Source organism: Euwallacea similis, chromosome 5 (genome assembly GCF_039881205.1).
Source record: "Euwallacea similis isolate ESF13 chromosome 5, ESF131.1, whole genome shotgun sequence".
In the NCBI taxonomy this organism is placed as follows: Eukaryota; Metazoa; Arthropoda; class Insecta; order Coleoptera; family Curculionidae; genus Euwallacea; species Euwallacea similis.
In genome coordinates this window covers 5,736,049-5,750,119 of record NC_089613.1, presented here as the reverse complement: position 1 = coordinate 5,750,119, position 14,071 = coordinate 5,736,049, and the positions used below count along the sequence as shown (strand labels likewise).

General features: G+C 37.4%; 2 protein-coding genes across 2 annotated transcripts in view; one reads left to right on the top strand and one right to left on the bottom strand.

The window, feature by feature from the left end:
• The first annotated feature begins 278 nt into the window (after positions 1–278).
• Positions 279–889, top strand: Roc2 (Regulator of cullins 2). The gene is made up of 2 exons (XM_066390098.1): positions 279–490; positions 588–889. The coding sequence occupies exons 1-2, from the start codon at positions 357–359 to the stop codon at positions 781–783; spliced, it is 330 nt and encodes a 109-aa protein (XP_066246195.1). The 5' UTR covers positions 279–356; the 3' UTR covers positions 784–889.
• A 2,599-nt stretch (positions 890–3,488) lies between these two features.
• Positions 3,489–14,071, bottom strand: part of poe (E3 ubiquitin-protein ligase-like protein poe) — a 32,086-nt gene continuing 21,503 nt past the window's right edge. Inside the window, exons 54-82 of the mRNA XM_066390273.1 lie at positions 13,752–14,056; positions 13,391–13,700; positions 12,780–12,988; positions 12,552–12,724; positions 12,329–12,494; positions 12,052–12,276; positions 11,558–11,869; positions 11,263–11,355; positions 11,045–11,182; positions 9,941–10,112; positions 9,480–9,818; positions 8,732–9,126; positions 8,472–8,652; positions 8,226–8,336; positions 7,972–8,163; positions 7,663–7,906; positions 7,076–7,259; positions 6,891–7,024; positions 6,683–6,824; positions 6,228–6,628; positions 5,990–6,170; positions 5,728–5,826; positions 5,433–5,610; positions 4,976–5,198; positions 4,576–4,734; positions 4,282–4,449; positions 4,081–4,228; positions 3,758–3,914; positions 3,489–3,685 (exon numbers count right to left, since the gene is read on the bottom strand). Of these exons, the coding sequence (XP_066246370.1) occupies positions 3,627–3,685; positions 3,758–3,914; positions 4,081–4,228; positions 4,282–4,449; positions 4,576–4,734; positions 4,976–5,198; positions 5,433–5,610; positions 5,728–5,826; positions 5,990–6,170; positions 6,228–6,628; positions 6,683–6,824; positions 6,891–7,024; positions 7,076–7,259; positions 7,663–7,906; positions 7,972–8,163; positions 8,226–8,336; positions 8,472–8,652; positions 8,732–9,126; positions 9,480–9,818; positions 9,941–10,112; positions 11,045–11,182; positions 11,263–11,355; positions 11,558–11,869; positions 12,052–12,276; positions 12,329–12,494; positions 12,552–12,724; positions 12,780–12,988; positions 13,391–13,700; positions 13,752–14,056 (5,798 nt within the window). The 3' untranslated portion in view covers positions 3,489–3,626. The remainder of the gene's footprint in view (positions 3,686–3,757; positions 3,915–4,080; positions 4,229–4,281; positions 4,450–4,575; positions 4,735–4,975; positions 5,199–5,432; positions 5,611–5,727; positions 5,827–5,989; positions 6,171–6,227; positions 6,629–6,682; positions 6,825–6,890; positions 7,025–7,075; positions 7,260–7,662; positions 7,907–7,971; positions 8,164–8,225; positions 8,337–8,471; positions 8,653–8,731; positions 9,127–9,479; positions 9,819–9,940; positions 10,113–11,044; positions 11,183–11,262; positions 11,356–11,557; positions 11,870–12,051; positions 12,277–12,328; positions 12,495–12,551; positions 12,725–12,779; positions 12,989–13,390; positions 13,701–13,751; positions 14,057–14,071) is intronic.

Sequence of the window (14,071 nt, the reverse complement as noted above, 5' to 3'; positions counted from 1 at the left end):
ACGGAATGAATTATACATTGTCTCTACCATTGCCAGATCATTTCGTTCTTATATTCTGGAAAAAATAGTAGAAGGAAAATTTTGAATTGAAACATAGGGACAAGGAAATGAATTTGTTCAAAAATGAATTTAACAGTACGAATTATATAATGAATTTATTTTAGATAAAATCAAAAATTGTACTACGAATAATAAAATTTTAATTAAATAAAAAATTCCTTTCTCGAAAGGATTTCTTGCACAATCTGACAACAATCTTAGACCAGTTAACTAATCAGCTGTTGCGAAGTACATAAACATTTTTAAAATACGTTGTGTTGAATTTTTTTGCAGTTCTTTACTAAAATTTGCGAAAAATGGCAGACGAAAACGACAACGAGAAATTAGAGAACGAGAACCAGAAAGCCGAAAAAATGTTCACGCTTAAAAAGTGGAATGCGGTGGCAATGTGGAGCTGGGATGTTGAGTGTGATACTTGTGCAATTTGCAGGTAATTTGAAGACTATTAAAGACTTTTAATCGCGATCAATATGATAATACCTAACTCCCTGAGAGTGTAGAATTAACCACTATCTGTTTTTTCCCAGAGTTCAAGTCATGGATGCATGTTTACGATGCCAAGCTGAGAGCAAAAAAGATTCCTATGGAAAGCAGGACTGCGTGGTGGTTTGGGGCGAATGCAATCATTCTTTTCACTACTGTTGCATGTCTTTGTGGGTGAAACAGAACAACCGATGTCCCTTGTGCCAGCAAGAGTGGTCTATACAACGAATGGGGAAATAATCCTCTTTTTTATTATTATTAATTTATTTTATCTACTTAATCTTTGTATGTATTTTTTAAATTATGTCACTGCTGCAACAGTAATGATATAATTCAAAAAGTTTTATTTTTATTCAATTAAAGTTTTTTAGATGTGATGATGTGATGCATTTAGTCTAAAACAACTCTTCAGGGTAATTATTTAAAAATGTAAGATTAGGGAAATGCATAAACTTCTGGTGATAATAAGAATTAGTCATTAGCCCCAATAACATAAAATTCCAATTTTTTAATTACATTAACATTGTGGCAAATGAACAATATGTAAAGTTGGGTTTATCCAACTTTTCAATCCTTTATTCTTTAATCACCAATCCTCAAAGATTTAATAATAAGGTGCTTCCAAAAGGTATAGGACCACCCATGAAATGATAAAAAAATGCATAAAATTAAAACAACAGTATAAATTTAATAGACCTTTGCTTATAGCATGAATTCTTTGAAATTGTGAAGTGGTACAAAAAGTCTCCGTACAATCGTATAATATTAAAACATTAGCTTTGAAATTTTCAAAAACGAGTATTTTTATTTATTTTTACATAATAAGTAAACCAGCACTATTTGAAATATTGTGTAATAAATATATTATTTAGTATTTTTATTTTTAATCGTACGTATCAAAAAATGTCAAGTCCTGAGAAATTTCATCACATTTTCTCCGTACGAATTAACAATATTAGCAAAAAATTGTTTTTATTATGCTTCTCGTGTGATTCGTAGGTAAATATCATCCAGTCCAGTTTAATTTTTAATTGTTACTAGTGAAATAATCTGATATGTCTTCAAGAAATTGTGAATTATCAAGTGATCTTCAACAATAAATAATTAAATTGTATTCGGACGGTCACTCAATGAGTAAAATTGGTAAAATTTTTAAAAAAATCAAAGTGAACGGTGCAATATATCATTGAGCCGTATGGAAAATATGACAGTATTAATAGAACAGTAAGAACTGATTGTCCAAAGACAGTCAACAAGCCACATAAATGGCTTTTCTTCGAAAAATAAGAAAAATCCCAAAACTACGATAACGCAAATCGCTAAAAATCTAGACAAATATTTGCATCTGAAATGCAGTGCTGAATGTGTTCAAACTGTTTTAAGAAAGCATAATTATAATGCTCGAAGTGTCCGCAAAAAGCCGTTTATATCCAAAATTAATAAAGCCAAGACGTTGAAGTATACTGGGGAACATCAAATCAAACATCAGAACTTTTGGGACCACGTTATACAGGGTGTCCCGAAAATCAATGTCAAAAATGGTATCACGAGATTATTTGGGTCAAAACGTTAAGATTTAGCTCAAAAGTTATTTGAAAAAAGTGTCTCGTTTAAATGCTATTGGTGGTCAAAATTCTTGAAAAAAAAACATACTTTTTGCTATATCTCGAGAATGCTTCAATGGATTTTAATGAATCCCATTGTGCATTTATTCATTAGTACAGAGATTATTTTCATGTAACATTCATGTTCTTTCGCAATGTGAAAGTGGTATAATTTTTTAAAATTTTCGTACAAAAATTATCAGAATTTTTCATTGGGTAGCTGCATCGTATTGGTTTTTTTTCTGATAATACTTTTAGCGACGAAAGTAAGTTTAATATAGACGGATTGGATAGTTGACAAAAGGCTTGGAGAAAACCGAATTCAGAGCAGAAAATTGAAAATTTATCTACAACACGGAAGTGGAAGTGTTATGGTGTGGGGCTGTACGTCGGCTGCAAGAGTTGGAAATTTGATATTTGTCGATACAATAATGGAAAGAAAAGTATATTTGAACATTGAACATGAATAAATTTCCTGAGCAGTTCTGAAAATTTGAGCGTCAACAGATCGTTTATTTTTATACATGACGACGGCCCAAAGCATACAACGCTTTTAACAAGGTAGTGGCCGCTCTACAACATTAAGAGTACATTACCTCACTCGCCCCGATCACCGGACCTAAATCCTATAGAATATTTACGGAAAAAATTTGAGCGTAGAATAATATCGCACAACATAAATAACAATACCTAGACCTACAAGACCTAGAAGAAAAAATAAAGTATACAATGGAATCTGTAGCGGAAAAATTGGAAGAAATGGGGCTGACAGTTGCAAAGAAAAAGACTGACATGGTGCTGTTGGCGGGCAGGAGGAAAGTGCAGAGTATGAAGTTTGAACTGAGAAGGGAACTCACAGAAAGCGTGGAGAGTGTTAAGTATCTGGGAGTGACGCTGGATAGAAATCTGAAAATGGGCACTCACACATGTACAAAAAGTGCCCGACAGTACTAACCGAGCAATAAATACTTTAACAAGACTCCTGCCAAATGTTGGGGGATGACCAACGGGGAAACAGAGGTTACTGGCGGATGTAGTGGTTTTCGTGATCCTGCATACTGTCCCGATATAGGGAGACACATGCAGCGTAAGGGTTGGACAGGGTGAGTCCGAGACTCTCCATGAGAGTTATATCGGAGTATAAAACCATTTCCTTGGAGACAGCACAAGCCATCGTGGGAATGCCACCAATAAATTTATTGGTAGAAAAGAGCTGACATTACAAAAATTGAGCCAGGGCGGGATGAGCAGCCAGAAAACTGTTCTTTCAAAAATGGCAGGAAAGATGGGACAAGTATGAAGGGTTTGCGAGGTGCTTTGTTCGGAATAAAACAATTTCCTGTTATTTTAAGTGTATTTAATATTTTCAGCCTTTTAAAGTTAATTAAATTTTAAATAATTTAGATAACAGCATTACAAAATTCCAAGAATCGAAAAATCTAAGGGGAATTCAAACAATTAATTTACAAACATTTCGGGCTACTTTACACTATCTAAAACTGAAGTAATGTAGGTGTCTGGGTTCACATCGTATAGATCTAAAGAAGAAATATCATATTTTACCTTTTTCTGATATTTAACTCTTTTTTCTGCAGAAAAATGACACTTACCAAGCACATCGCAAAACTCAGCGAAAGAAGCACAGGGAAGGAGATCGCCCGTGTAGAAAGCCAGCAATTTATCAGAATTTTTCATAAGTCCCTCATCATTGTGGCGAATGTAGTCCGCCAAATTTGTCGGCCATTGATCGTACTCACCCTCCACATCCTCAAAAACCACCACAATTATTAATGTAAACTTTAAGCCAATATAGATAAAAACCCAAAATCTGACAAAGTCCCAAGGTCTGTCAGCGTTTCCACGGAAATTTACTTACGGGTAACGCTAACAGTAGATACATTCATAATTTGATCCTAAAGAAAGCAGCTCTTACCTTAAAGAAATATGTATAAATAGCGTCAATCAGGCCGAAAAATATCAGGTACGGCCTGTAAACGTAGTAATCTTTGATCGATTTATCACCAAGGCCCGAATCGAGTCGTCTGGGCTGAAACGACCTCACATGGGCTATCACTATAAGCCTGAATCATATTTTAAACATGAATTTTACAACTTTTAAATTGTGATAGAATACCTAGACAAGTGCTCCAGGCGTTCTTTCTCCCACTCGCGTTTGCTTTTAAGGAATAAAGCCAAGGTGGCCATATACAATGGACCTTCCACCTGATAGGCCAAATCTACTTTAATATCGGTTCCTTTGTATAGGGTGAGAGAGCCATATTCCCTAAAGTATACTCTTGTTCTGGAAAAAACGAAATCAAATATTTTCTCACGCAATTGTCAAATTCTGATACTATGATTGTCAATGACGAGTTAACATTATCAGATGATAATTTGTTTCTACTAATCACATGATTGTAATGCTTACGTATTGATGACATATAGTCCCACGTGAATTAAATAAGGCACCAAATGCATGTTACTTTGCGGGCCGCCGCCGCCGGTGTCCTCGTGGAACGTCTTGACCTGTGCGAATCGCAGCAACAACAGCTTTAAATCATGAACTGTTGACGCATGACCGATATCCCTGCAAAAATCATATAACATATTAAAAAACGTTTCAAGGTGGACATTTACAAAAAAAAAGAAAAATAGCGAAGATACCGGCTTGGCCTACGCCGTTACCGAATTTAACTCTGCGATATTTTTTGGAGGAGGTTAATGTCCTCCCTTGCATTTGCTCGCTACTTAAATTATTACATGTCACCTTCTACTGTCATTTACTCCAGATAGACCTAAAACTTTTTTCCTATATTTACCAACCTTACCTATGGTTGGTGCTTTCCTGTAAATAAGTGTTATGCCTTGCCAAGCAGCTAGCGAAGGCCGATTCAGGCACCTGAGGGCCCCATAAAGGTAACAGTCCATTGCATTTGGTATTAGCATTTTGTAAAGCAGCAGACTCCCATTCGTCACGCGCCCTAGCGAGTCGTACCGCTGACATGTGACAGTCTATGTGAACCACGTTGAAGTGAGTCACTGTCGAATAGCCTAAATGGAAAAAAACCCTAATTTTATTCTTATTTTTGAACTTCTGAATTAAACAGTTTTAATTTCATAGGTTTTACTACTAGGCGACTAAAATATGACTTAACATTATGCCATAGTTACGACCTTACTGTAAAATGCTTCACAGTTTAAAACAGAAAATTACTGCTCAAGTTTGGTAACAATGTGGTAACTAGAAATTAAATTCTCGACACAAAAATTTGATACATTTCTTACCGACAGTTTGACGAGGCGCATATTCAAACTTCTCAACGTTACATCGTTTGGTAAAAGTGTAAATACCGAGTACTTTGGTAGGTTGATATTTATACCCCTCACGACAGATGCAGCAGACTAAACCCGACTCCTCTCCTAATTCCTCAATTTGTTGGAGGATTGTTGATTTTGCTGTCACCTAAATTTAACAGAGAAAATAAGACCGTTTAAAGTATGTTTCCATCAGAAGAAAAATTCGAATTCAATGGGTCAAAGTGGTTTTCGAACTGAGAGGGAGAGATAGGGCAAATATTACCTGTCCTTTATCGTTTGTGCACATGCCTAACTGCCCCAACTGTTTCTCTCTCATCGCCATTGCCAAACGCTTCTTTTCAGATCTCGTGAATTCTCGCACCTGAAATTAAATAACCATTGTAGCAAGTCCAGTACCATTTGATAGTAATTTGTGTTGTGTTTTTTCTCATATGTCCAAATTTTCCTAACCTGTTACTTTCAGATTAGGTTATGGCAATTTATTTTTAGGATGACTAGCCTAAAAGTTATTTGCTCAACCTTACCTCTTCGATCTGCTTGGCAACCGCAGGGTTGGTGCACAGAGCCTCTAACAAATTCTCTGCCAAAGACCCCACGTGCTCGTCTGACGAAACCTGCTCCAACCGATGGATAATAGAAATGGTTTCTGCCTTGGCCAACTCCAATTGAGTGTTTTCATGGCTGTGCGCCAAACCTGTGAGAATTCTACGCACGACAAAACCATAAGCCAACTTGCCAATGCAAAATTCGAGTAAAAAATACCTGAGAATGTATTTTAATGCGGGTTTCGAGATGAAGCGTTTCAACTCATCACTATCGGTTCGCAGAAGAGTTGGTTTGACACATGGAGCATGCCTCGCAATATACTTCAAGGCGTTTTTCACGATATCGAACTTTAAAATGTAGTCTTTCAAAGTGTTGCCGATTGCATTGCGCTCAATACTGTTAGTGAGCATACAAAACATTTCCATTTTCTGCTGCTGATTTTCGAATTTCTGCTGATTATCCATGTTATGCAGAGCATCATATCTATCAAACAAAACACTGTCGCTGAAATGATGCAGTACCATCCCCATTTTCACTTCATCGCCATAAACTAAAGCAGCTAAAACTCTCGTTAAGTGAGTTAAGACTGCGGTGTTGTTCTTCACTGAAGGATGGACCTACATTGCGGTTAAAATCAATACAACTCTTAGTTTCGAACAATTAATGTTTACCGTGAACGAAAGCAAAGCCTTGACATACTCAGGTCCTCCAAAAGTTTGAGATAACGCCTCAAAGACATCAAGAGGCTCTGTAGTGGCTTTAGACATTAAAGTTTCCATTATATCAAGCACCTGCTCGATTAGGACTGACTGACTGCAAATTATTAAATAATTTAAATAGATATTCAACGATTTTAGTTTTACGAAGAAACCGTTTTACCTAGAATCAGGTTCGCCTTTCAAACACAACTGCAAAACCCTCAAAAAGGCTTCAATGGCCCCCAATTCTGGCTCAATGAGCACCTCTTGGCATCTATTTACTTTAACGCTGAGCGTGAACAGTTTAAGAAGGACCTAAACCAAAACATTAAACAATTTATACTCCATTATTTTGGACTTACGTACCTGCAGAAGTGGTTTAGCTCTACGGGCGTTCTGAATTGCCCCCAATCGTGTTACCATAACTTTCAGACCTCCGCAGTCAGCCAACACGTTAGCCATTTTGTAAACTTCTTCGTTATCGACGGTGCTCTGCTCTTTATTGTCCAAGGTTTCAATGAATTCCTCGGTGGCATCCCCTAGGAGACCCCTAAAAAATACGACTCTCTGGAGGATCTAAATATATATAGACATTTTCTGATAGCACATCATTGCACTTTATTACTATTTGTTTTTTTACATCCACAATTGTAACGTCCTAAATTCACCCAATACGTTGTTTGGATAAAATTCACGTTAGGCAGAAATTTTATTTTGGTGTAGTTTCCATCTTAATAAATCCTCCCTAATACGCCACTGAAGTATTAAGTAAATAAAAGAGCATGATACGGGATATATACAGGATGTCAGTAAAAGGTCCTTACAATTAAGTGGGTTGCTTATATCAGACTTATGAATTTTGCTATGTAGATTTAAGTTATTCGACCTTCTCAATTTTTTTCCATGTCTTTTTTCGAGGACACAAAAGCTTCAAAAATGAATACAAAACTTACCTCATCCTGTACACAACTCGCATGGCGTCATGGTCGCCTCCCTCCTGCACCCACACCTTCACATATACATCCTTGACCGGCAAGTCCAGACTCATAATTTTGTTGTTGACCAACAGTTCCATACCATTATCGTCTTCGAGTAAAGCGACCAATTCACAATCTTGGCAGATTTTGTTTTTCACATCGCGCATTAGGGGTCCCAAACCCACCTCGTTACTCGAATAGGGATTGCCCAACATGCGCCCTTAGGAGAAAGTAAAAAAAGTTAGTTTTTTACGCTCCCTTGGAACATTTAAAAATTCGATTTACCTTGCAGAAAATCTTCCTGTTGGGGATCTTTTTCTAAAGTCAGGAAAAACTCTCCTACGTCGTTTTCCTCGGGGTAAATTATTGAGCACAGCCTTTCGAATATGAAAACGGGTGTGAGGATGTCTTGTAAACTGTACCGTTCTACTGTTTTAATGCATACTGACATGAACGCTTTAGTCTCTTCTTCGGTGCCTTGAGAGAAAATATTTTCGAAATTATTGTTTTGAAAAAACTAATTGATTTCTCATATTTACCTGTTGTCATTTCTTCGAGCAATGCGAGCAGTTTATCCTGTGTTTCATCAATTAATCTGGTCCTTTGCACCACTAAACGTCTGAGGGACAAATAACCGTTCAAAACGGCTCCTAAAAGACATTTTGAAATCACAAAAACCATCACATAAACTTTAATTTTGAGTCTCTTTAAGAATAATGGACTATTTTTTGAATTTCAGTTTTTTGTAATATTGTATTAAAAAAAACATCAATTTTGAAACTCACCGACTAGTTTAGATTTGTAATGTCGCCTGATGGCGGCGTCCTCCAAGAAGCTTTCCAGCAGCCCGGTTAGCTGATATAAGGCGTAACCCTGGGCCAAGTCTGATGTTAGCGTAGTGGCTTCTAGACGATGCAATTGCTCTATTTCTTGTGTCATCAAGTTCGCCAAAACGAGCGGTAGACCCTAAAAAAAATATGAAAAACATTAGCAAAATGTAAAAAAATAATTTTAAATGAACAAAAATTGGAGAGCAGAACCATACCTTAACGGTTAAGTATTGCTTCCAAGATGTGGCCTGAACAAGCTTCTGGTAGAGTTTCAAAAATTCGGCGGCAGCTTCGCCTGCCTCAGACAGTTTTGACAGGAAGCAAGTGAGCAACGTGATGAACTTCATCTTGCGCTCGTAAGTGTTACACATCATTTCGACTATGTTGCAAGCCAGACTTCGCGCTTGCCGCGAGCTAGGATTAAACATCACTGTCTCTACCCACGAGGTGGAACTGAGCGCCAGTGTTCCGCTGTCGCCACTTAGTTTCTTTACGCGGTGGCGCCACTTGCGCGCATATTTTTCGGCCAAGTATTGCATGCGCACAGCCTCTTTGGCAGCCGCTGTCGTTGCAGTGGTGTCAGATGGACGTAAGGCGCGTGACTTCCACCCTATGAAAAAATTTTGAATATCGATGAAGGAGCTGCTAAACGGCAACAAACCGAAGAAAGCGAATATCAAATCATAACTTCAAATGACATTTTATGTTAAATTTCATATCATAATTACTGGTTTTCTTATATTTGCATTTTTTCAACCAGGCGTGTGATTTCTGAAGTTCTCAATATAAAACGAGCTCTTGGGATCCCTGTTGACTATTGGCATAAAAACAAACATGAGTGGGTACATTCACCGATTTGAATTTGGTTGATAAATGCATGCACATGATTATGCGCCCCGTAGCCGAATAAACTATCGGCCGACTTAAAGAACCTGATTTGTAAAGGGATCTTAAAAATCTTACCAGAAAACGAGTGTTCCGAAACTTTGCTCAAAAACTTCCGCACCTCCACTGGCGCCTGCAATGGTGCCAATTTGGGCACAGTTGTTGCTTTGTCAGAATTGGATTTCTCCTTTGCTTTCTTGTTGCTGGCGGCGAGTGGGGGAGTTTCCTGGATTTTTACCAAACATTCCAGGATTTTCAGACATGGTAATATGACGCTTTCCATCACAGTGGGACTCTTTGGGTCCTCGCACGCTTTTATAAACAGCGATAGCATGCAACTCAACTTCAGTTCCCAACAATCATCCACCTCTTCCAACATAGAAGCTAAAAGTGCAATCTCGTGGCGGATGGTCGAGCCTAAATATCCCACGAGAATACATTAAATCATATAAAAAATAAAAGTTGATTAGATATATTCTTGTTACGTTCAAACATTGCGACCTATAATTCACTATTCAATTTTGATCTGAAAAACCTACCCAAATCAGTACTGTTCAAATTCCCATTGAGACAATTCGTAATGCGCGTCATCAACAGATTACAAAGCCCCTCAGTCGCATCGGGATTATCCCTGGTTACAGTACACAGCAGCTGTCTAACCTCCTCTTGGTTACGCACATTTCCTTTTCTCAAATTACTCCATACCAATTCCTGCAAATATAAATATATTTTCTTTTCTATACAAAGTGTCAATTTGAAAACTTCGCATTCCCATTATCTCGAAACGAGAGAGATCTAAGATATCACCAGAACACGTCAGTTTTGTTATCAAAGGTAAACAATTTTTATGTAGAATTCATTGCGCCTCTTTCAACCCTCTGCTCCCCAGAATCGTTTTCTTAAATATCTTAGATGATCAAGAGGATTAAGTGATACATCATTTTTAGAAGGCTTTTCATTCTCTACATTTTGATACCTCATTTGTTATAATTGACTGGTGCGGTATCAAGATAAGCGTCTTTGATTATTCTAAATCCATTCTTCCTATTATTACTTTGACAGCGTTGAAACTAAGTCTTTTTTATTTAAACTTGTCTTACGATTAGGAAATTGTTGTAATAGACTTCTGCATAGCCGTTTTAAACTTAAAAACATAATTTTTCTTATTACTGGTTAAAAAAAACACGTTCAAAATTAGAATTCCTATTTTTAACATTTTTAGTTTATTAGTTGTTTGAAAAGTTCTCCATTATTTTCCAAACAATAATAAAGCCTATTTTGAAACTCTTCCCTGATATTTTCAAATACCGTTTCTGGAATAGCCGTGTTTGCTTCTATAATTCTCCTTTTCAAATCATCAATATTATCAGGCTAGGTTTTGTAAACAACCGATTTTATATATCACGATTGTGTATCACTTAACCTCATTTACCATTTAAGATATTTGAGAGGGTGGCTCTGGGGGGTAGAGGGTTGAAAAAGGCGCAGTGAATCCTACATAAAAATTGTTCCCTCTCGATAACAAAATCGACGTTTTCCGACATTAAAAAAAAAGTTTATTCCATTTCGAGATAATAGGAGTGGGAAGTTTTCAAATTGACACCTTATATAACGATCCTAAATCGTTCCTGAAAAATGAGTACCTGAATGAGACCATAGGAGCACAGAGTTTGCCTCGTTGCCTTGTTGAGAGCGAGAGCTCTCAACATAGTGAGACAATTCTCTGTGGCCGCTGATGCACAACCGTAGCATTTGTTTATGACACAGGGAAGGGCGGTTATCTAAAATATTGAATGCATTAAAAAAGGACAGTTATTACCAGATATGCCTGAAAACCTAGTGATAATCAAGAGATAGATACCTTTAAATCTTCAAACACAGAAGTACTCTCGGAAAGATCCATGTCATGATGTTTTCTTTCATAATTTACAAGTTCTTTTCTAGACGCCAATACCTGCAGATAAAATATATGTATTATACATCGAGTAGTTCAAATCGAATTTGAAACGGATAAAAGTTGTACAGAAATGTAGAGTAACTCGGTTATTATTCAAATTAGGGACATTTGCAATACTGAAAAATGACATTGCTACCAAGTTTACTCAACTGCAGCAGCACGTTTAAATTTTCTTGAAATCCAAAATTCTGTCTTTTACCTTTTGAATAATTTTACTCAATTCCTCAAAGCTTGTCTTGCATTCGCTACAGTACTGCTGTGCTAACATCTGGATAGATTTGTTGACTTTAACTTGAGAGATGGGCACAGCACTGACCGGGTTCTGTGCGGTGGTGTTGTTGTTTGCGGCGGTGGTGGTTTCGTCCTTCTTGTCGTCCGATCTGTGTTCAGTTACACGTAACACCAAAGATTCCAAGGCAGATTTGTTGGCCATCAACTGCTTGTAAATGCGGTCTGCTTTTTCCAGGAGAGTGTTGATGGTGGAAACGGTTTTTTTTCGATCCTCGTCGTTCTGAAAGGAGAGTATAGTAGTACTGAGTCTCGAGTTTCGGATACGGCGTTCATGTTAATAGGTCATACAATTCTTCTATAGACAGATAATGATATTTCCCTTTAAATATAAGGATTCACATTATTTTTCACCAGAGGACGATTTTTGAAATCATCAGTAAAAAATAAATTTAGGAAACTTACCTCTATGGGTTCAACAGCGCAGCAGGGCTTAGCCTGCAACGTTAAGTCGAATTTGGCGTATTTGCAGAAACCGCAAGCATGGCACAAAAATGGGTCTTTCTCATCGTAGTTGATGGCTCTGCATTTGTGACACTGGAACACGTTTTCCCCGCAATTGGCGCATACTCCAGGATTGGCGGGCACGGAAGCGCTGCATCTGGGACACTGCAAGGTTTCACTGCTAGCCTAGAGACAAAATTGTTAACTCAGCAATACTAATTTCTTCACATAAATCAACCTGAATATTTTCGTAAAAGTCTGCATATTCGATCATCAAATTACAGGCGACGATGGGTAAGGGAAACTCAATTTTAACCTCCGTTTGACCAGATTGAAGGGTCACTTTTTTGGCTTTATGCCACAATGCCGGTTTGTTCTTCAATTCCACCACAGCTTGCACACTCCTAGAATGATAAAAAAAATTCTAAAATAGTAAAAAAATCTTCTACCATAATTACTACCTATTGTTGTAATAAATGTTAATAGTCCTGACCATCTTGGTCTTCTTTAAATCCCCAATTCTCACAGTGATTTTGCTGATAATATGACTGCTTAAAAGCTTAACGATTTGAGTGGTGGTGGTGAATTTAGAGTCCACCTTAATAGACGACAGTTTGATACTTGTAAACGGAACCTTTAAAGAGAATTAAACTTTAAGGAAAAAAACAAAGACTTTCTTTAAATAATACCTCAGGGTTATTGCAAACCAAACACGGCTCGGACTCCAAATAGTAACCGTCCAATTTGACGAATTGCGACATGTGGGAGTAAAGATTAGCGTTGGGGTGGTGAGCCAACATCGAGTTTTGAGCCTTTAGGACGGCCACCGCCTTTCGAACGTACTCGTCGATCTTCTTTTCGCCCTCTTTTTGTTCAGTGTAAGTCAACGAAGAGTATCCTGCAAATGATCAAAAGAAATGCAGCAAATTAGACACAAAGTATAAAGTTTTCAAAATGGTTTATTGATGTTTTCAATGTGTGTCATCAATGTTAAGGCTGTAAAATATTGTCCGATAACCAGATTCAGACAAACGAAAACTCTTTTAAAATTTTGCACCCATTTAAATTGAATCGAAGAAATTCGGTTGCAAGGTTGCACGGCAACAAATAATGCTATTTGAAAAGTCACTAACCGTTCAGCACTTATACAGGAGAGAATTCTTTCTTTATGAGTAAAAAAAATTATTTGCAAGAAGTATACTTCAGACCAACAATTTGTTCCTTCTATGTTCTTGAAATACCCTTGAAGTTAATGCAAATTGATTTCATTTCATTTTAAAAAATCATAACAATTTCTTACCCATAAAATCTACGAATTGCCTCGCCTTCTTCCCGTATGCAGGTAAAAGTGGCCACAACTGCCACAACAACTCCAGCAGAGTCTCTTGTTCCATCGGTTTCGAATTGTTATAAATTGCTGACACTAAGCCGTGAGCCTGCCATCGCACCGTGGTAGTGTTGTTTTCCAACGTAAAAGTCTTAATAAATCGTGCCAAAACCTCTTTGGAAACCTGCTGATTCAGTTGCTCCACTAATGCTACGCAGTTGGATTCTTCAAAGAGCGCTTCAACTGCTGAATCGTCAGATTTCTCTCGGTCCTTGCGACTTGTCTGCAAAGCACTTTTAAACTCCACAAGAAAAACAACCATAGAAAAACTTACTTTATTGGTAGATTCAGGTTTTTTAGTCGGTACATTAGAATTAACCACTAGAGCACTAGACAACAGCTGCAAGGTGGTGGGGGCTACGCCCTCGTCGAGCAGGAAGCTGACTCGTAGTAAGAAAGGCAAAATTTCCTCGGTGTGAAGACAAAAACGTTGCCAGTTTCCCGTTCTTACTACTGCAATGTCTAAGCAAGCTTTTAAGTGCTCCACGAGTTCCACTAGATTATCGTAAGATAAATTTAAGGCGGGTTGTAGGTCGGAGTTCGTTTGATAACCGCCCTTGGTGCAGCACTGTTTGATACCTATAAAAATTCTTG

Bases quoted from the DNA above. Each gene is read 5' to 3' on its own strand.
- Roc2 (XM_066390098.1), top strand. From the start codon at position 357: ATGGCAGACGAAAACGACAACGAGAAATTAGAGAACGAGAACCAGAAA. The intron at 491-587 runs GTAATTTGAAGA...GTTTTTTCCCAG, and splicing joins GATACTTGTGCAATTTGCAG to AGTTCAAGTCATGGATGCAT.